Here is a 23,009-nt window from a genome sequence, read left to right as displayed (position 1 = left end):
GGGAAGGGTGGCTCCTATTAACCCTTGGTACTTCCGAGACCCCAAGATGCGCAGCGCACTGGTGAAGACAGTTGATAATTTTTTCAAGGACAATCAGGGATCCGTGGACTCGGCAGTGTCGCTGTGGGAAGCATTTAAGACCGTGCTGCAAGGGGAGGCCCTCTCCCTTGTAGTGGCGGCCAAGCGGCGGAGAGATGGCGAGGTTATGCAGGTTGAGGAGGAGATCTTGGCTTTGGAGGGAGCGCTAGAGGAGGAGGTTACAGAGGCCTCACTGCATGAGCTGAGCTTGAAGCAAGCCGAGTATAAGGACCTGGTGACGAATGCCGCTAAGACCCTCAGTAGGGAACAGCAGGGCCGCTTGTATGATGTTGGTGACAAGGCCGGGAAACTCCTAGCTTGGCTGGACAAAAAAGAACGGGTTAATAGAGTAGTGCCGGAGTTGACGGGAGAGGGGGGAGAGGTGATTGTGGAACCTGAGAGGATTGTACAGTGCTTCACGGACTATTTCCGTATGGTTTATGCCTCAGTGTCGGATAGGCCGCCCGAGGACTCGCGTGATCTCTTGCGTGATATCGCTTTGCCCTGTCTATCCGACGTAGATAGGGACGATCTGGATGGAGACATAACGGTCGATGAGGTGGCGGGAGCTATCCGCGCGCTGAACTCGGGCAAGGCCTCGGGCCCGAATGGCTTGCCAATTGACCTGTATAAGCTGTTTCCGGATAGGGTTTCCCCTCACCTGCGCGCCATGTTCGTGGAGGCGCGGGGGAGTGGGACCCTCCCGTTGGATCAGCGACTGGCGACAATTGTTGTTATACACAAAGATGGTAAACCCCGAGATAAGTGTTCCTCATATAGGCCTATCTCACTTCTTAACGCCGAGCCGAAGATTCTGGCTAAAGTCCTTGCGGCCCGATTGATCAGGGTACTTGGAGACCTGATCCATCCGGATCAATCCGGTTTTATTCCGCATCGTAACACTGCGTTAAACCTTCGGCGCCTTCATGGTGTAATCGCCAGGGCGGGCACGCTGCGTGAACCAGCTGTTGTGGCGTCTCTCGATGCCACGATGGCCTTTGATACGGTGGAATGGGCATATTTGTGGGCTGTGCTGGCCAAGTTCGGCTTTGGCCATGGTTTTGTGAGCTGGGTGAGGTTGCTGTATGAGGGACCCCTTGCGAGTGTGGTGGTAAATGGCCGGGCGTCGACTCAGTTTCAGCTTGGGAGGGGCACTCGGCAAGGTTGCCCCCTGTCGCCATTGTTGTTCGCCCTCGCCCTTGAGCCACTGGCGGCGTGGATACGCTGGAACCCGGATATACGGGGACTTAGATGGTCGCCCGAACACGAGGACCGCATTTCGCTATATGCTGATGACATCCTGTTGTATCTTGCCTCGCCCAAGAAATCACTGATAGTGGTCTGTGACGTTCTTACATCTTTCGGTAGGAATTCGGGTCTCGTCATCAACTGGAGTAAATCGTATCTATATGTTCTGAGTGGCGAGGTTCCACCGATCCCGCGAACTTGTTCGCTCCAGATTGCTCAGCAGGGCTTCGTGTATCTGGGGATCTTTATCTCCACGGACCCCGCTTTGCGGTATGAGAGGAACCTGCTCCCCCCCCCCTAGCGCGCCTGCGGCGGGATGTAGAGGGCTGGCGGAGGCTGCCGCTCTCCCTCGTTGGGCGCGCTGCCTTGTTCAAAATGATGTCTCTTCCCCGGTTCCTCTACGCATTGCAGAATACTCTAGATTGGGTACCGGCCAAATACTTTCGGGAGATCGAAAGCCTCCAACGAACGTTGTTGTGGGACGGGCGGCCGCGAATAGCAATTGCTAAGTTGACGCTTCCATGGTATGATGGGGGTATTGCGCTTCCAGACATCCGACGCTACTATTGGGCCACCCAGCTGAGCGCGATTAATCATGGTCTCTATGGCCCTGCCCTCAGCCCTGGTTATGCCATGGATAGGTGGTTGCTGCGTGGTGGTAACTATCACAGGGCGTTGTACTCGCGGTCCCTGGACTCGTCCCTCACGGGGCCCACTGGGGTGGCGGTGCGTGTGTGGAAGATGGCAACTGACTCGCTGGGCTGGAAGGATAGGCTCACCCTCGCTACCCCGCTGTTTGAATCTGAAAGATTGGGTAGGCTTTGGCATACAAAAGGTTTTGATAAATGGGACCTGATCGGCATCTCCAGGGTCGGAGATGTGCTGATTAAGAGTTGCAGAAGGAGTATGAGCTGGGGACTTCCGAGTTTTTCCGCTATGTTCAGGTGCGTCATGCCCTCCGGTCAGTCCTCGTGGAGGGTGAGAAGGTGCCTGAGTCCTCCCCTTTGGAGGACCGGATCCTTGATGGCCATATGCCTGAGAGCACGATCTCGCTCATCTACAAGAAATTGATAAACGTCCGGGCGGATACGCTTCTGGGGCTGCGGGACCAGTGGACTAGGGATGGACTCGAGTTGGATGACGAGGATTGGCAGTCTGCTGTTTCCTCTCCCAAGGAGGTTGCGATCCCGTCGCGTCTGAGGCTGGTGCAGCTCAAAATACTGCATCGAGTGTATGTGACGGGGCCAAGGCTGGTTCATATGGGATTCTCTGAGGAAGGCCTATGTAGGAGGGGATGTGGTATGGTGGGTACTTTCCTGCATATCATCTGGGAATGTGGTGTCATCACGGAATTCTGGAGGAGAGTCCATGCAGTGATGGGGGAGGTGACGGGCATTGCTATGCAGCCGGAAGCGCGGTGTTGTCTCCTGAATGTCTGGGGGCCCACTGATCACGATGCGGCACAGACCCAATGGGTGACTCTGGGTAACATGGTCGCTAAGAGAGACATCGCGCGATTGTGGGGCTCCGTGGGGCCCCCCACATTGACCGCGTGGAAAGAAAATATGGATTGGAGTATGCTCAGGGAAAAGACAGTATATTGCGCTAGAGGCCGCCCTCGGAAGTGGCACGCCATCTGGGGGCGGTGGAATCAATACAGGGGGGGAATTTGTCTTGCCCCTGATTTGGATCCCCCCGAGGAACAGCTTTCTTCTTGACATTCTTTCCAGCCCAGTATATAAGATGTGATGATTAATTGACTTCTTGGGCCTCTGCTGTCCCCCTTCTTCCTCTTATCACAGTACTGTGACTGTTAGATTATTGGGGTCCGGCCTCCCCTGGGGGGCTATCACCATGGGCATTCAGTGTTCTTGCCTTGCTGGGGTTTGTTGTGTGTTTGTGTTTACTTAAAAATGGAATTTTTTCACTGCTCCTTTAACCCCTTCGGTGCCCGCCCCTTTCCCCGCCCTGTGCCGGCCGTTACATTAGCGGGCGGGGTTTGTGACGAGCTGGACTCGTCATGGGCACAGCGCCACCGCGGCCCATGACGAGTCCAGCTCGTCACGGGCACCGAAGAGGTTAATGCAATGTGGACGCTTCTTTGTCCTTCTCTATCGAAGCTGCCGAACCTCCGGGTTGTCGGCTGAATAGCTGTGTCCAGACTCTTGGAGAAATAAAGGTTTTTAAAAAAAAAAAAAAAAGACTTAAGGAAAATCTGACCAACCAATTGCAGCATTTGCTCTGCCTAGAAAAGGTTGTACTTTATCATGGAGCAGTATAGCTTGATGGGTGTCTGCCATCAGTGCCTTTTGGTATGACAAAGCAGGAAGGCCACTGAGCAAGAAGGTTAATGCACTTTCTACCAGAGAAGTGGCAGCATCAACAGTCCTGTATGCTGTAGTTTCTTTGCCAGGCATGTGCAGAGCAGCAACATGGTCTAATGTCCATACCTTCACCAAGCATTATTGTTTTGATCCATCTTGGAAAGGAGATGCCGTGGTTGGGCAAGCAGTCTTACATTGCCTTTTTCGGTAAGGTAAAGGATTGCTGTTTATTACATATCAAGTCCTGCTTTAAATTTCAAGTTTTATAATTGGCGAAGGAAATGTAAATTTTATCTTGATTATTGGCATTTAGGGCATGGTCAATTTTCTACACCAGAGTGGTTTGCCATTCCCACCGCCTCTCTTTTGCTTTATACTGCTTATTAATCTGATTTAAGCATGAGAATCTAGGAATGATTCAGTACTGGAGAAGAAACAAGTTACTTACCTATACACTGTGGTTCTCCGGTATTCACGTCTTTTATAGTTTGACATGCGACCGTCCCTCCTCCCCATTACGGTTCACCACTCTGAATACTTATCACATTCTTTTTGTGTACACATGCTTGTAATCTGAGGTATGGTGGTCCTGCAGGGGAAGAGTGCTTCAGGGTCTGTGTTCTGATTGGTTGAGATTTGGTCCTTTTTAAAACGATGTGAATTGGTTACCAATGTCACTTAGCCCCTCTATAGTTCTCAATGATTGTTTGCACTGCTTATTATTAATTTTTAATGTTTTTATTGGTTTCACTGATACAAATTGAGACCGCAGCAGCCAGATCAACAGTAATTCAAGCCTAACAATCATCACGTAATTACCTCTCGCTTTGCCCCCAGCTGCTGCAATAAGTACATATATGCAAGTCCTGTCCGTATTCTTTGAGTCATCAGGCGGTTCTGCCGTCCCAACTGCGCTAAACACTTTATCCCTCCTGTGCAACAGCCCCCTGAGTTTCCACTCCCACCCGCTCCCCCTTCAGGTTCATGTCCTGTGTGATAACCACCAAAGCCTCCCCCTCACATTCAGACCCTAAGTGTATTTATTAGAAATCCTTGAAGCAATGCAACTTCCTTCCTCCTTGTAGGTCATAGCGAAGCACGACTGGCATGGGATTCGCAGCACCGTGCAGAGTGGCCAGCGAGGGACTATGCACTATTTGTCCATCTGTGCATAGAGGTAGACACCAGGCAGGGTGCAAACCTCTTTCGCTGCATGGCGCTCACTGGCAGGGGGTAGTTGTGCTGTCGCAGGTTGTAAAGAGGTAGTTCAGATCCCACAGTATGTACCAAACAGAGGGCATGGGGGTGACCCTACCCAGCCAAGGGGTGTTCATTCCTGGTATAGGATGCCATAGTCACAGAGCTCCCAGTCTACCAGCTGATCACTGTGGAACCACAGGCTGATCTCCTTCTGGGCCACCTCCACCGAGTCGCTGGCATGAATCACATTCCTGTTGATGTGAACACTGTAGTCCCCGCGGATCATGCCTGGCTTTGCCTCAGCAGAGTTGGTCTCCCCACCATAGACCTGGAAGATCTTACCACGTTGTAGCCTTCCCACACCATTGCGAGGAAGGGCCGGAACTCATGTAGCGGATCAAGGCAGGGTAGAAAGGTTTCCTCTTCAAGTCATGGTAGTGAGCTGCCAAAATGCCCTCAGGAGCCTTCAGGAGTTTCATGCCCACCAGCTTGAAGCCGCGCTTCTCGAAGCGACAGATGTCACCAACCAGCTGCCTCTGCACCCCAACTGGCTTCACCGCAATCAGCGTCCTCTCCTGGATCCCTGGGAGAACGCTGCTGCAATTTAAACCTGACATTGCATGCCACCCACCTAGTAAGTGCACGTCTCTGCCCATTCTTTTGCTGTGATCAATTTCTCCATTTCTTCCACCCAGACCGTTCTAGCTGAAAATCTTCCCTTAGCCATGTCCCTCTTGAGCGCTCTATAAAACACAGACAGAAACCGCTGTACGTTGCCCACTGTCAGGAACATTTGCAGCATATCTGACAGTGGGGGGGCTGCTGGAAACGCTGTCCAGATCTCCTGGGCGATGCTGGAAATGTTAGCATATTTTAGAAATTGTCCTGCCCCCACGAGAACCTGGTGCATGCACCCTCAAACTTGGTAACTTGACAAACCACTACCCCTGTTGTGAACCTCTCTGCCACCCAATCCTCAGACACCAGCCTGCCTTTGAGGACCCGGGCCCAAGGTTCCTAAAAAGGAGTTTCACCTACCCACAGAAACCTGGACCGAAGCCCATGTACTCCAACACCTGCAGCAGGTATTCCCATTGAAGCATATCAAACGCTTTTGCAATGTCCACGGATACCAGCTCATCTGACACCTCACGATGGGAGAGGTTCATCGATTTAAGTTCTGTTTAACTTCCATGAATGATTTTCTCTGCTTTCGACTTTACATGTCTAGATGGCACTTTTGTGACCTACTCACTGGCAGGCCTCAGGATTTTGTCACAATACCAAAAGTTACAGATTCTGGCAATTATTGCTCTTGGGGGTGACCCTGACTGCCGTCTCACCACCAGTGCCCTGTAGGCCCTCTCGATTGCAAACGTGGGTGATAGGTCGGTTAAGCTCAACTTTATCTTTAGCCCGTCCTCAAGGGAACTCAGTGGAGGCACCTTCCGCGTGTTCTGTAATACCAGAATTCTGAGGTTGTTTCTTTGGGACAGGCCCTCTGCATCTTCCACTCTATTCTCCAAAGTCGGTTATAGCCACCATGTGGGACACCTACACCTGAAGTGCTGTTACTTCTGTCTGCAGGTCTATAATAATTATCAGCACTCGTGTTTCTGTCCGCTGCCTTCCAGAGGTTCGCCCGGGGAAGGACCACATCTATGGACACTACGTCTATCTTCCCCTCGAAGTGTCTGCTCCTCTCGGGCCGGTAGCCTTGCCCCTAGTAGTCTGGCAGCCCTCATGGCAGTGCCCTGCAGCATAGTATATTGCATGATTGCCGTGGAGTCTCTTGGTAGCCTTATATTTCCCCATTGCAAGAGGGCCAAGCTGAAGGGGGGTCCCCGGCATCCTACTCTCACCGCTGCTCTTTCTCCCCTATGTCAGGGGGTGCCCCTCCAGTCTTGAGCGGCTCTGCTCCCAGTCTCCACTTTCCAACAGCGCTCGGGTGATAAGGCACGGCACTTAGCAAATTGGGGCAAACTCCAGGCCCCAGCTGCTTCTGCCACAGCCTCTGTGTGGCATTGAGTCTATCCTCGCTTTCTCCTCCCCAGTCTAGGAGGGAGGAAAGATTATACAAACAACCCACTCTCAAGCACGGGCCCACAGCAGCACCGTGCCAAACTCCTCCACGCCTCCCACCCTCAGTCTGATATCAAGGCTCACTCTCCAGCACTCAGGCTGTCCCCTTCACCACCGCCTCTCTAGTCCTTTTCACTGCTGCTTCCCCGTTCTGCCGAGTCCTTACAGCTCCCCAATTGCTCGCACCCTCCACCCCCCTGGCTTCATATGCTGCTCTCCCCAAGGGCCGCTCGCCAAGATTCCGGCCCCCTGCAGACAGTCTCATGCGGGCTTGGTACTTACCCCAAGCACCTCCATCCTGGCTCTCAAGGCAGCGCTAAAGCACCCCTGACTTCCCCCCACCCCAACCCCTGTCTTCCCCCCCCCCCCCCCTTCTTGGGGCCGACCCGCATGGCCCCAGCTCGAGCGTTGGTACACACCTAGCAGGCCCTGGCTTTTCCGGTCCCCCTCAGCAAGCAAGCGATGCTCCAGTCATCCATTCCCCTCACTGAAGGCCACCAGGTAATCCAGGACACCCTTTTCCACCAGCCACCAGCAGAGGCACCTCAATCACTGCAGACCATCAGCCCCAGTCCACTTCTCATCCAGTCGGAGGTAGAGCTGCGCACGCAAAGTCAGGCAGACCTCAGACTCCCGCACTGGGGCAAATTCTGGGCAGGCTGCACTGCACTCGTGTGGCCTCTGTGCACCCCCAAGCACGATTTGCCAGTCCACAAGTGGGAAATGTTGATGCAACGGGACTTTGTGCAACACAGTGTTCCTCATGCCTGGCTCCTTTCTTCAGGATTCACCAGAATTCTTGGATGGAGCATGTACATTTATGAAAGATATCAATACTGGAGAACCACAGTGTACAGGTATGTAACTTGTTTCTAACTACTTCATCTTCCTCTGGTGAGGTGGCCCTCAGCTGGAGTTTGAGTATGTCAGCTTGCCTGTATTGGTGTCAAGGTCCCATTTAATTTGGAAGCACTGCAGATATATTTAGTCAGTATAGAGTCCCTCAAGTTTTAACTTTTTATATTGAAAGGAGCTCTGAGTTAATATAAGTTTCTCTTATTGTGACCGTGGATTCGGAACACATAAAGGGAGCACCAGCGATCACTCTGTTCAAAAGTTGTCCTTTGAGCTTTTAGCATCTGGACTGTACATGCCATATTCGTTTATTTTTTTAATTCATCTTACCCCCCCCCCCCCCCCCCCCCCCAAAAAAATAAGAACCAATCCGAAATGAAAACATTTTTTTTCTTAGATGGCTTCTTAACCAATAGGACTAAATCTTGGTAGTCTATCTTGAAGGTATTTATGCATTTGAACATGTGGAAAACATTCAAAAAAGCGCATGAGCTTACCTTGCATCATGCATGCATGCTTGTTTGCTAAATGTTTGTTCTCCGTTTTTCTTTCCAATAGTTTCTCTTTGACATCTCACTGGTGGTAAATCGCTGCCGTCTCCTTGGAGAGGAAATAGAGTATTTGATGAAATGGGGTGGGAAGTTTAACCTCCTGAAAACTGAAGTGCACAACACAAAGTAAGTTAATTAATCCTTTAACCAGTAAATATTTCTGTTTTACTTTCTGTGTTTTGTTTGTCTCAAAACGCCACGGTTAATCTTTACAGGTTGTAAATCTAGAGGGTTCATAACAATATAAAGAAACATAATTTCCTAGTTACATTTCTTGCTTCTGTCCAGACTTAGTTTCCCAGTGAGGCTTCTTATCTCAGCTAGTTTATTTAACTTCCCTCTTACCTTTTTTTCCATTCGAGAATAGTTGGTTTTCAGTGTGGTTTTTAAGTTGGATTAGTATAGGCGTGTCACTTTGCTTTATCTAGAAATTCCAAAACAGAAATGAGAAGATTTCACCTTTCTTCTGGAAGTATACTTAGAAGGAAATGAGGTTACGTTTTTTTTTTAATTCTTATTAAAAGAAGGTGGGACTATGGGATTCTAAAGCGAGGCATGGATGAATATCAATAAGGATGCCGGATTGGATAAATGTTCTTTCAAAATCTTTCTTTGGCTATTTTATCTAAACATTGATTTTTAAGGATGGCTGTGAAATGTATTGTTACAGGGATTAATAACATCTACCAAGTCGTGTTGAGGATTTAGACAAGTTCATAAAATAATCCAAAGCTGTGCCATGCCTAGTTATTTATTTTTACTTGTGAAGGACTAAAGCAAGCTTGGCTTAAGTGAGTTATTCAATATGAAAACAATGAACATCTCTCCCAGCACACAAGGGAAGATGTATCCTAAGAATCAACCAGGTAGCTGATTTTTCTTTTGGAAGGCAAAGCGTGCAAGAATGAAAAGCCCCTGTGCATGTTGGAGAGCACACTGACTCAATGCAGGCAGTACTTATCACAATTGTTGATGGACTACTTAGAACAAGGGGATTGAAATTGCCATACTCTAACCTTTGTTCTAATTAACCTCAACTGTCCCAACACAACTTGAGTGTGTCTTCTAGCTATGGCAAAGTTGCAAAATCGTTTGTGAGTGCCTTAGAAAGGGCCGCCTTTTTCTGTTACTGGAACACATTCTGAGGGGCGTTTTTTCTTTTTGAGATTGTGTGGTTGGGGCACACCAAAGGGGGATTCTGTATGATCATGGAATGCCTCATTTTCTCTTAATAGAGGTATTCCACATGGTCACACTGTTGCAGGCCTGGCATCCTTGCAGTATGGAGAATCACAGTAGAATTTTTCTCTGAATAAAATTAGTTGAAATTTGAAGGCACCGGTGAGGCATTACATGCTCTTGCCTCACATAACTGTCCTACATATTTTACTCCCTGGAGATGCTTTGGGCCTAACCATCCTATGGACTTGTGCTACTCTCTGGGAAAGCTTTCACACAGAAAACAGCAGTGGTAAGATTACTCACACTTCTCAAGCATGGAAAGCCAGGTTTTTATTTTGTTAAAACAAATAGGAAGCTAAGTAAATATTTTTCTGAAAGCCTTCCTCATTCAGTTTACTTGTTCTTTTTGAGCAAGCTGCCCAGTTGATAAAATGTGTAGGCTACTCTTGTTTTCATGGATCCAGGAATATTGCTGTGGTGCCTGCAAAGCACAGCACTGGAACATATTCAGAGGAATCCAGGCAGCCTAACACCAGTATTGGTCTTGCATCCCTATGACCTATTACATGGGTGTTCTCCGAGTTGTTCTTTCAGAGTTGCTCCCTGAACCAAACTCTGATGTCAGTCTGGATGTTTGAACTCACAAGACTTTAGATGGCGAGTTTTGGAAAATGGCCCTCCCAGAAGGGTCACCTCAAACGATTTGCCTTCCTTCTCTTTTTCTGACCTTTTTGGTGGTTTTAGGACTCTGAGCACTTTACTACTGCTAACCAGTGCTAAAGTGCATGCGCTATTTTTTAAACATGGTATGAATGGTTTACGCCTGTTTAGCATTTTTTATTTACTCGTAAGTCCTTTGTAAAGTGGTATACCGTATACCCAGAGCCTGTAAGTAAAATGCTGTTACTGGGCCTGCAGCACTGACTGGGCCTCCCACACAAGTAGCCTCTCAAACCTGTCTCAGGCCTGCCACTGCAGAGCCTATGTGTGCAGTTTACTACCACTTCGGCTTGGCATTTAAAAATCTTTGCCAAGCCCAAAACTCCCCTTTTATTACACACAAGTCACCCCTAAGGAAGGCTGAAGGTAGCCCATGGGCAGGATGCTTTGTAAGTAAAAGGTAGGACATGTACTTTTAGTTTGCATGTCCTGGAAGTGAATAACACCTACAATCGTTTCTCTCTACTGTAAGGCCTACTCCTTTTATAGGTTAACATTGGGAATTCCTTAACACTTTTAAGCTATAATTCCTGATTAGAAAGGAGTTGTTGCATCAGGTTTTATATCTTTGGAATGGTAATGATAAATCCTTTTTACCGGTAAATTTTAATTTGCCGGTAAATTTTGATTTAACATTACTGTTTAGAAATGCCACTTTTAGAAAGTGGCCATTGTTCTGCTCTGTGTGCCTTCAGCCTGACTCCAATACACATCTAAGGTGGGTGACAGCTACACTTTGTGCATTCCCTCTTGAAAAACCCAGGAAGGTTAGGTGTGTCTGAGTAGACTACATTCTGATACCTCTTCCTGAGCATGAAAGGGGAGAGGGGCTAACACTCACATCTAAATAGGTAGTGGCCTGACCCCTCACAAAAGGCTGATTGCCCCCCACAGATTGTCTGGAGCCAGGGCTAAGGAAGAAAGGATACTTGTGCACTTCAAAGACCCTTCTTTGAAGTCATCCCGACTTCAAAGGAACAGTTGGGTATAAGTTCTGGGTCTCTGACCCTACCAGATCAGACACTTCTGGATGTAAAGCTGGACTGTGTCAGAAGAATTGCTGTGTTGCATCAAAGACTGACACTCTGCTGGACTGCTGACCTGGAAGACCTGCTTTTCTCTTGTGCTGCCCTGCTTATCTATGACTGCTGAGGAGAGCTGGACTCTGCCTGGCACTGAAGTGATCTCCAAGGGACTCTACCCCTGCTCCTGGTTCACATGTAGCAGAACTGGCGCATCGACCCGGTGTTTGTGAGTATTGCATTGGAATTGTATTTATATAATGCTTAATAGCCCTGACGAGGCGTCAAAGCGCTTCTTCAGCGAGTAGCACACTACTCCGGAACCCGTAAAGGATTAGTGGTGAATTAGTATAGTGAAATATGAAAGTAAATATTGTGGTGGATAGGTTCGAGGCATGTGGGCTGCTGAATTCATATCTGTGCATAGATGGCCGCCTAGTGTTGGGTCCGGATGATTGCACATTGTTGTCCTGGAAGAGTCTTCGAAGTATCACGAGATAGGTGACTCCTCCCCTGGACCACAGTGCGCATGGGCATCCTCTCCATCCTCAGATTGTTTTTTTCCGCCATTGGGTTCGGATGTGCTTATCTTAGCTCAAGTTAGGAAAATTCAGTTCAAGGCCAAAAGGCCTTTAGTTATCGTCGGTACTGTTCCCGTTCGGTATCGATTAGTTTCTTTAGTGCTTTAGCACCTTCTTCAAGCTTTTCGGATCTGCTTGGTCCGAATATCGAACTTCGATCGACGATGGAATCGAGGACTCCATTCAAAAGGTGTCCTTTATGCCACGCAAAATACCCACACATCGACGTCCACCCGGTATGCAACAAATGTCTCTCACCGGATCACGATGAGTCGAAATGTATGGCCTGTGCCCGATTCCGCTCGAAGAAGACTCTCCGGAATCGACGGGCAGCGAGATTGGAGGCGCAGCAATCGGCGCCTGCCCCGGCCAACATCTTCAGCACCGAAGACTAGGACGCCGAGAGCGTGAAAGATGTAGACTCCAGCCCCGCTTCCGAACACGACTCCCGATCGGAAGGCGACGATGAAGTGATCTTTCAGAGAGAAGAAGTCGTCGAAGAGGTAGGAGACTACGATGAGGCCTTTGGGGCCGAGGAAGATAGCTCCAGCGAGGAGCTAGGCCAACCCGTCGATACGGAGGCCGACGAAATACGTCGTCATGAGGCTCAGGTCGAGGGATCGCCTTCGGGCCTTACCCAAGATCAATCTCATGGTTCTTCGGCCCGGCCTCTAACATTTCGCAAGAGCCATTATTATCGAAGGCAACTGGATTCCCTTCAGCGAAACCGAAACCATCCATCGCACCAGTTCTATCGAAAGCGAAAGTGAAACTGGTTGTGATCGGCTCGAAGCCCTCCACTCCTTCGACGCCGGCAAAAAGTCATCGGCTCCGACCGCGCAAAAAGGGATTTCGGTGCCGAGCTCACCGCAGCGGATACGGGTGCCGAGCCGAAGAAGAGGGCCCTCGGTTCCCACAAGGCGCCTCGGCCTCTGGCACCAAATACATCGGCCCCAGCCACCAAAGTCAAGGTGGCCACCCCGTCTGCGTCAACGTCTAAGACGGCAGCGCCTGCCAGGTCATCGACTCCGACGAGCGTCGATACCTCCCTTCGGATCGATGACCCCATGACTGCAAAGAACTCGGGTGCCGCTTCGACGACTACCTCCAAGGTGCCGACCGGTTCCAAAGAGCCATCTGCGTTCACCGTGCAACAGGTCTCTGCATCGTTGCAACGCATCAGAGAATGGGCAGCCCTCCACTCTCCGTCGGGTCCCGACACGCACAAGGCTTCGAAAGCACCCTCGACGCCGACCAACATCACGTTTGGGTTGCCGCCGCCCACGGCGCCGAAACTGTTCGAGATTCGGACACGTGTCCGCCAGACACAGTCCCCATCCACTGGACAAACAGATTTCGAGCCTTCACAGCCACGATTTATCGACGCCAACACTGGTAGGTTGATGCTCCGCAAGCGGAAAATCACGCCAGAGAGGGGATTGGACTCCTACAGAATTCCTCTCAAACACAAATTGCCGGCAGGGTCAGAGCCAGTGCTTCATGAACACTTTCAACCCTTCCATCAGGATCCACCGTCCTTTTCTCCTACGCCTTCAGAGGCAGACGCAGTAGAGGACTATGTAGGGGATGATACCACCTACCCTGGGGATATCGATCCTGATGATCACCTGCAAGACCCAGATCAGGCATGGGATGACCCCACAGACCAGGGTACCGCACCAGATACCCATGACATGCAGCTATATAACATAAAGACATCTCCCACAGAGGACACTGCTGCCTTTAATGCCCTCATAGAACGGGCTGCTGCCAATCATGGAGTAGAACTCCATTCTGACACTGTCGAAGAAGACTTCTTGGTGGACACTTTCGCCTCTTCAGAAAGAACTGTCAAAACTCTGCCCATGTTAAAAGGAGTTCTCAAACCTGCAAAAGACATTTTTTAAGAAACCACCAGGGCACGGGTGCTAAACCCCAGGATTGGAAAAAAATACAAGCCTGCACCCGGAGACCCTATGTACATTAGGGGTCAGTTACCTTTGGACTCCATGGTGGTTGCTAATGCTCGCAAAAGAGCACACTCACAAACAACAGGTGATGCTCCTCCCCCAGACAAGGAGTCCAAAGTGCTGGAGACATCAGGCAAACGGATTGCAGCGTAAGCAGCAAACATCTGGCGCATTGCCAACACACAGGCACTCCTGGCCCGTTATGATAGGTCCCACTACGACACACTAGAGTCACTACTCCAACATTTGCCAGATGACTATAAAGAGGCAGCGGAGCTCCTCATCAGAGAGGGACAACTCCTTACCAATGCATCCATCAAGTGCGCACTGGATGCAGCCGACACAACGGCGAGGGCAATCAACACAAGCGTCATGTTGAGAAGGCATGCATGGTTGAGAATCTCAGGCTTCAAGCCGGAGATTCAGAACAATATATTAAATCAACCGGTCAACCCAGACTATTTATTTGGCCCTGAAGTTGACACTACCCTCGAGAAAATTAAAAAAGACACTGACACTGCGAAATCAATGGGGGCTCTGCAGACGCAGCAGTTTCGTAGTGGCTCCTTTCGTCGCCCCGGGAATAGAGGAGCAGCTAGAGGTCAGGGGGCACACAAAGTACCTATGATAAAACCAACAGAGGTGGATATCGTGGCTCCAGCACCAAGGGCAGAGGACGTGGTTACGGCAACACCAGGTCCTCCCCCAAAAACAAACAGTGACGCCCTCTCCCTGCCCCCCGACCACATAACACCTGTCGGGGGGAGACACCAACGGTTCCTGTCAGCGTGGAAAACCATCACCACAGACAGGTGGGTCAGGGACTTTATCCAGCACGGTTACTGTCTCGAATTAACGTCCACCCCACCCAACATACCGCCAAAGCACCGTCCTATGTCCGTAGAGCACTTGGCATTATTGCAGCAGGAAGTGCTAAGTATGCTGCAAAACGGTGCAATAGAGGTCGTGCCCGTCAACCAGCAGGGGACAGGGGTGTACTCTCTGTACTTCTTAATCCCAAAAAAGGACGGGTCGCTCAGACCTATACTAGACCTGAGACCCCTCAACCAATACATTCTCTCAGAGCATTTCCATATGCTCACCCTACAGCAGGTTCTCCCGCTACGCAGTCAGGGAGACTTCCTAGCCACACTGGACCTAAAAGATGCGTATTTCCACATACCCATACACCCATCACACAGGAAATATCTCAGGTTCACTATTCAGGGGCATCACTATCAGTTCAAAGTTCTCCCCTTCGGAGTAACGACGGCACCCAGGGTCTTTACCAAGTGCCTAGCAACAGTGGCTGCACATCTACGGAGACAACACATTCATGTCTTCCCTTACCTGGACAACTGGCTTGTTCAGGCAAAGTCAGCCCAGCAATGTGCCAGCCACACGTCCCTCACCATTCACCTTCTTCACAGTCTGGGATTCTCACTAAATTACCCAAAATCACATCTCCAACCCGCACATGTACGACAGTACCTGGGCGCGACCATAAACACTCTGGCAGCCACAGCTCAGCCAAATTTAGTGAGGATCAACAGCATGCAACTGCTGATCTCAAAGTTCAAACCTCAACACTCCCTTCCTGCGCGAGTGTTCATGCAGTTGATAGGCATGATGGCCTCCTGCATTTTCATAGTCCCGCACGCGAGACTACATATGCGCCCGCTTCAGGATTGCTTGGCACGTCAATGGAATCAGGCTCACGGGCAATTAAAAGACCTAGTGTTGGTGAGCGGTCGGGCATACAACTCTCTGCATTGGTGGAATCCACAAAACCTTTGCAAGGGCTGACCGTTCCAAGAGCCTGTTCCAGAAATAATACTGACAGCGGACGCCTCTCTCCAGGGTTGGGGAGCTCATGTACTCACTTACACAGTGCAGGGACTATGGACGACACAACAAAAGAAGATGCACATCAACGTTCTGGAACTGATGGCAATCTTCCTAGCCATGAAGGCATTCAAAGTACACTTGTGCAACAAAGTCGTGTTGATCCGGACGGACAACATGACTGCCATGTACTACATACAGAAGCTGGGAGGAACACACTCTCCACAGTTGTCTCATCTGGCTCAGAGCATGTGGAAGTGGGCCATTCAGAGGAACATATTCCTCATGGCGGAACACCTCCCCGGCAAGGACAACCAGATGGCGGATCTGCTCAGCAGACACAGCCACCAGATGCACGAGTGGGAGCTACACCTGTCAGTACTCCAACCGTACTTCCAACAGTGGGGTCATCCAGAGATAGACCTATTCGCCCCACACGAAAACTCAAAATGCCACAGCGTTGCCGCCAGATTCCCACATTCACAGTCACAGATATGGATGAACTGGTCCGGCAGATTTGCATACGCTTTTCCCCCAGCACCATTGATACCGCTAGTGGCATGCAAACTGCGACAGCACTCACTAAAACTCATCCTAGTTTCGCCTACATGGGCGCGCCAACCATGGTACACCACCTTTCTAGAACTTTCCGTGGTGCCGCATCAAAGGCTGCGGATCAAACCCGCACTTTTAACGCAGAACCATGGCGAAATTCAACACCCAGATCCGCAACAGCTGAACCTTGCAATCTGGCTCCTGAGGTCTTAGAGTTTGGCTACCTGAACCTGCCTCCGGAATGTATGAATATCATCAAGGAGGCCAGGAGACCCACAACCAGAGCTTGCTATGCGGCTAAATGGAAGAGGTTTGTCATTTACTGCAACAACAATGACATTAACCCGCTGGATGCATCCATTCAAAACATCATCTGTTACCTCTTACACCTCTACCAATGCAATCTGGCATACAACTCAATACGTATCCATTTAACCGCGATAGCAGCCGATCTCCAAAACAGGCAGCACCTCTCTTTATTCAGAGTGCCTGCCATCAAAGCCTTCTTAGAGGGACTCAAAAGAGTAATTCCCCAACACACCCACCGGCACCGGTGTGGAACCTCAATTTGGTCCTTTCCAAATTAATGGGTCCACCCTTTGAACCTCTCCATTCATGTGAGATTCAATTCCTCGCCTGGAAAGTAGCTTTCCTAGTAGCAATCACTTCGTTAAGAAGAGTTGGTGAACTCCAGGCACTAACCATTCAAGAACCATTCATTCAGGTCCACGCAAACAGGGTTGTGCTACGTACCAACCCCAAATTCATGCCCAAAGTGATATCGCAGTTCCACATGAATCAAACTATTGAACTGCCTGTTTTCTTTCAAAATCCACAGAATGTCGCTGAGAGAATGCTCCATACACTAGATGTAAAGAGGGCCCTCATGTACTATATAGACAGAACTAAGGACTTTAGGAAAACAAAACAACTTTTCGTTGCCTTTTCTCCACAACACAAGGACAACGCCATTTCCAAAGCAGGTATAGCCAGATGGATCGTTAAATGTATTCAAATTTGCTATCAAAAAGCTAAACGCACATTAACGATTCCCCCACGAGCCCACTCAACACGAAAGTTAGGGGCGTCCATGGCTTTCCTAGGAAACATTCCTTTACAGGAAATATGTAGAGCAGCCACATGGTCCACTATACATACATTTACCAAACACTACTGTGTAGATGTACACTCAAAACAGCAGGCAGCTGTAGGACAGGCTGTTCTCAAAACTCTTTTTCAGACTGCTGCAGCTGGCACGGGTAGCCGCCGCTAATGGAGGTACTGCTACATATTCTATGCACAGATATGAATTCAGCAGCCCACATGCCTCGAACTGAATATGCTACTTACCAGTATGCATCTGTTCTTGGCATGTAGGGCTGCTGACATTCATATCGACCACCCTCCTCCCCGGCGCCTGTAGCGGCTGCAGCACTCAGAATTACTGTATAGCATGGTCATCACTTACTGTATCTACTCCCTCACTGCCACAATGGCGAAAAACAATCTGAGGATGGAGAGGATGCCCATGCGCACTGTGGTCCAGGGGAGGAGTCACCTATCTCGTGATACTTCGAAGACTCTTCCAGGACAACAATGTGCAATCATCCGGACCCAACACTAGGCGGCGATCTATGCACAGATATGAATGTCAGCAGCCCTACATGCCAAGAACAGATGCATAGTGGTAAGTAGCATATTCAATTTGGTGCTTCGCTCTCAGTACCAACGTATCGCCTTGAGAGCGCAATGCATTGGAACCGTTGTAGCAGTATGCATCCTTCAACTGCATCGATAAATCCAGTGGTTAGCACTTTGAAACCAACGCTTCTTGGCTCGGTGCTTTGTCTACTGACCAGGCGCATCCCCGCCACTGCGGTGTCGGCATCACTGCATTGCTTGACTGCGCCTCACATTTCGTTGTTGCAACCAGGGTAAGGTACTTTGTTTACTGGGACTTGCGTGTGTTCTGTAGCTGGCCTGCGCTCTATCGGGGTCAGCACAAATTATTGACTTTACCCCAGTCCAGCACAACAAGATAATCCCCATTGGTGCCTATTGCTTCTAAGCCATAGAACTCTTAATATTTTTTTAAAATTCATAACTCTACTTCCATACATTCCATTTTTCTCAATTTGATCTTGATTTTTTTATAAAATTGTCTATTTTTCTAAACCTTTGTGGAGTCTGTGTGGTGTTTTCATTGTGTTACTGTGTTTGTGTGTTGCACAACTTCTTTACACATTGCCTCTTGCTAGTTTAGACTAACTGCTCTGTGCCAAGCTACCAGAGGGTGGGCACAGGTAAACGTTTAGTGTGCATCTTACCCAGACTAGAGTGGTGGTCCCTGTAGGAAGCTGGTACTGTACAGACCCTCCAGGATTTCGCGATTTGCAATAAAATCGCGAAATCCGCACTTTTGTAAAAAGGCAGCGCTTTTTGCAAAAGTGCCCGCGAAATTGAACGAATGTGGTCCAATGCCTCTGCAATTCGGGAATGCATTGTGTACAACTGGTGGCCCCGTGAGTACTCAGGATAATATGTGTTCGAGGCATGTGGGCTGCTGAATTCATATCTGTGCATAGATCGCCGCCTAGTGTTGGGTCCGGATGTTTGCACGTTGTTGTCCTGGAAGAGTCTTCGAAGTATCCTTGGATAGGTGACTCCTCCCCTGGACTACAGTGCGCATGGGCATCCTCTCCATCCTCAGATTGTTTTTTTCCGCCATTGGGTTCGGATGTGCTATCTTAGCTCAAGTTAGGAAAATATTTTCTCGAGGCCAAAAGGCCTTTAGTTTGCGTCGGTACTGTTTATCGATCGGGTTTCGATACAATTCTGTTAGTTTACTAACTTTCGGCACCGACTTTTTTCGCATTTACCTGTCCATCAACTACTTCGACGATGGAATCGAGGACGCCATTCAAAAGGTGTCCGGTATGCAATGCGAAGTACCCACACATCGACGTCCATCCGGTGTGCAACAAATGCCTTTCGCCGGACCACGACGAATCGACATGCATGGCCTGTGCACGGTTCCGTTCTAAGAAGACTCTACGGAATCGACGAGCGGCGAGACTCGAGGCGCAGCACGCGGCACCGGCCCCAACAGACATCTTCAACGAGGCCGAAGACGTCGAGGAATTAGAAGTCTTGCCCTCCAGTCCCGTTTCCGAACACGACCCCGGATCGGACGAGGTAGACGAGTCACTCTTCCACAGAGGTGAAGACGACACCGAGGTAGGAGACGACGAGGAGGCCTTAGGGGCCGAAGAGAGTAGCTCCAATGATGAACAAGGCCTACCTGTTCAAACCGAAGAAACACCAGTGCCACAGCCTATGGCTCCGGTCGAGGGATCGCCTTCGGGCCTTACCCGAGACCCATCCCGCAGTTCTTCGGCCCCGCCCTCGGGCCCGTCCTCGGACGTTCAGCGGCAGCCATTACTGCATAAACAAGCTGGTTTCCCTACCGCAAAACCGAAACCGAAAGCTGCTCCGGTTCCACCGAAACCGAAACTGGCGCTGGTCGGATCGAGGCCTTCGACGCCAGCGCAACGCGTCGGCACCGACCGCACCAAGAGAGACTTCGGTGCCGAACTTGAAGCGGGCGACGTTGGAGTCGACAAACGGAAAAAAGCCATCGGCACCGACAAACCTGCTCGGCTACCGGCACCAACGACACCGAGGGCCGTAACGCCTGCTGCGTCTCGCATCGCTCCCTCGACGACACCTAAGCCTCACGTATCGAAGACTTCGACGGTGATCCCTGCACCTCGACTCGAAGAACCGCCGGCGCCGAAAAAATCCACGGCCGCCTCTACGAACCTGGCCGGTGCCAAAGCCTCAAAGGCGCCCCAAGTACGACCTGGTGCGACGCAAGGCAGCAAAACCACGGCTGTCCTCCAGGACACGTCGGGTTCCGGTTCGATCGGAGCTCCAGCAGCCTCTTCGGTGCCGGCCAACATTACCTTCGGCTTGCCTCCGTCGACAATCCCAAAAATGTTCCAACTCAGGACACGGGTCACCCAAACTACGGTCACACCTGCTGAGACGTCTCCGGCACGCGTCATCGACGCCGACACTGGCAGGATGATTCTCCACGACCGAAGGATAACTTCGGAGCCGCCACTGGCCCCTTTCAGGATCCCACTAAAAAGGAAGTTGCCTGTAGAATCAGAACCTCTCCTTTATGAACCCTTCCATTCATCCTACCAGGATCCACACCGGTTCTCCCCCACACGCTCCGACACGGATGCATTGGAGGACTACATGGATGACCAAGTCCCCTACCATGTAGACACAGACCCTGATGGCCAGCAGGACCCTGATCAAACTTGGGGCGACCCTGCAGACCCCAGTGCACCTCTCGATGCACAGGACCAACAACTCTATGGGGCAAAAACATCTCCTACGGAGGATACTGCGGCGTTCAACGCTCTTATTGAACGTGCTGCAAATAACCATGGGGTACAGCTTCACTCTGATACCATCGAAGATGACTTTCTAATGGACACCTTTGCATCCTCAGAAAGACATATAAAGACTCTGCCAATGTTGAAGGGGGTCCTCAAACCAGCTAAGGACATTTTCAAGGAACCCACCAGGGCACGAGTGATAAACCCCAGGATTGATAAGAAATACAGATCAGCACCTGGGGATCCTACTTACATCAGAGGCCAATTACCACTCGACTCCATCGTCGTGGCGAATGCACGCAAGAGGGCACACTCGCAAACGACAGGTGACGCTCCTCCCCCGGACAAAGAGTCCAAAGTGTTAGAGACCTCTGGCAAGCGAGTTGCCGCCCAAGCTGCCAACATATGGCGCATAGCCAACACTCAAGCGCTCCTTGCTCGCTATGATAGAGCGCACTATGACACACTGGAGCAAATATTCCAACATCTCCCTGACCAGTTCAAAGAAGGCGCAGAAATGCTCATCAGAGAAGGACAGCTACTCACGAACGCTTCCATCAAATGTGCACTAGATGCTGCAGACACGGCTGCCAGAGCCATAAACACAAGCGTCATGCTGCGACGACATGCCTGGCTACGGATCTCAGGATTCAAGCCTGAGGTACAAAACAATATACTGAACCAGCCCGTCAACCCTGACTATTTATTCGGGCCAGAGGTTGACACCACCCTCGAAAAGATAAAGAAGGACACAGACACTGCAAAGTCCATGGGCGCCCTACAAACTCAGTCCTTTCGGAGCGGCTCCTTTCGTCGCCCCGGAAACAAGGGAGCAGGTAGAGGACAGGGGTCACAACAAACATATAACAAAGGCAATACACAGACCACCTACGATAAAAACACCCGGGGTGGATATCGTGGCTCCAGTACAAAGGGCAGAGGACGTGGCTACGGCAACACCAGGTCCTCCCCCAAGAACAAGCAGTGACGCCCTCTCCCTTCCTCCCGACCACATAACACCTGTCGGGGGAAGGCTACAAAGGTTCCTGTCCACGTGGAACTCCATCACCACGGACAGGTGGGTCAAAGATATTGTAAAATACGGTTACTGTCTGGAGTTAACCTCCACTCCACCCACAATACCACCAAGAAGCCGTCCTATGTCCTCAGAGCACTTAACGCTCTTACAGCAAGAGGTGCAAAGTATGCTTCTAAAAGGCGCTATAGAGGTTGTACCCATCCACGAGCAGGGTACGGGAGTGTACTCCCTCTACTTCTTAATTCCAAAAAAGGACGGGTCGCTCAGACCTATATTAGACCTGAGACCCCTGAACCAGTACATTCTTTCAGAGCACTTTCACATGCTCACTCTACAGCAAGTCCTTCCGCTTCTCAAGCGGGGAGACTTCCTAGCCACACTGGACCTCAAGGATGCGTACTTTCACATACCCATCCACCCCTCGCACAAAAAATACCTCAGGTTCACTGTTCAGGGGCAGCACTATCAGTTCAAAGTCCTTCCCTTCGGCGTGACAACAGCGCCCAGGGTTTTCACGAAGTGCCTAGCTACGGTGGCAGCACATCTACGGAGGCAGCATATACACGTCTACCCCTACCTGGACGACTGGCTCGTTCAAGCGAAGTCAGCCCAGCAATGTGCAAGCCACATGTCCCGCACCATTCACCTTCTTCACAGTCTGGGATTCTCACTAAATTATCCAAAGTCCCATCTCCAGCCCGCACACGTACAACAGTACCTAGGTGCGACTATAGACACTCTGGCGGCCACAGCTCAGCCAAATTTAGTGAGGATCAACAGCATACAACTGCTGATCTCCAAGTTCAAACCCAATCACTCACTTCCAGCGCGAGTGTTTATGCAGTTGATAGGCATGATGGCCTCCTGCATCTTCATAGTCCCGCACGCGAGATTACATATGCGCCCACTTCAGGAGTGCCTAGCACGTCAGTGGAATCAGGCTCAAGGACAGTTAAAGGACCTAGTGTTGGTGAGCGGTCGGGCATACAACTCTCTGCATTGGTGGAATCCACAAAACCTTTGCAAGGGCCGACCATTCCAAGAGCCTGTCCCACAGATAGTACTGACAGCGGACGCGTCTCTCCAGGGATGGGGAGCTCATGTACTCCACTACACAGTGCAGGGACTATGGACAACACAACAAAAGAAGTTGCACATCAACCTTCTGGAACTGATGGCAATCTTCCTAGCCATGAAGGCATTCAAAGTACATCTATGCAACAAGGTCGTGTTGATCCGGACGGACAACATGACCGCAATGTACTACATACAGAAACAGGGAGGAACACACTCTCCACAGTTGTCTCATCTGGCTCAGAGCATGTGGAAGTGGGCCATTCAAAGG

The 23,009-nt window shown here is 50.2% G+C and overlaps 1 protein-coding gene and 1 pseudogene across 1 annotated transcript in view; one reads left to right on the top strand and one right to left on the bottom strand.

The window, feature by feature from the left end:
• The window catches only part of KNL1 (kinetochore scaffold 1), a 598,022-nt gene that overhangs the window by 550,118 nt on the left and 24,895 nt on the right, over window positions 1-23,009 (top strand). The window contains exon 24 of the mRNA XM_085626857.1: window positions 8,346-8,464. Within this exon, the coding sequence (XP_085482983.1) occupies window positions 8,346-8,464 (119 nt within the window). The remainder of the gene's footprint in view (window positions 1-8,345; window positions 8,465-23,009) is intronic.
• Window positions 4,981-5,467, bottom strand: LOC146799311 (nucleoside diphosphate kinase D, mitochondrial-like; annotated as a pseudogene).

This window comes from Triturus cristatus, chromosome 9 (assembly GCF_964204655.1).
Source record: "Triturus cristatus chromosome 9, aTriCri1.1, whole genome shotgun sequence".
Classification (NCBI taxonomy): Eukaryota; Metazoa; Chordata; class Amphibia; order Caudata; family Salamandridae; genus Triturus; species Triturus cristatus.
The sequence above is the reverse complement of the archived record's forward strand: the minus strand, read 5'-3'. Positions and strand labels throughout refer to the sequence as shown.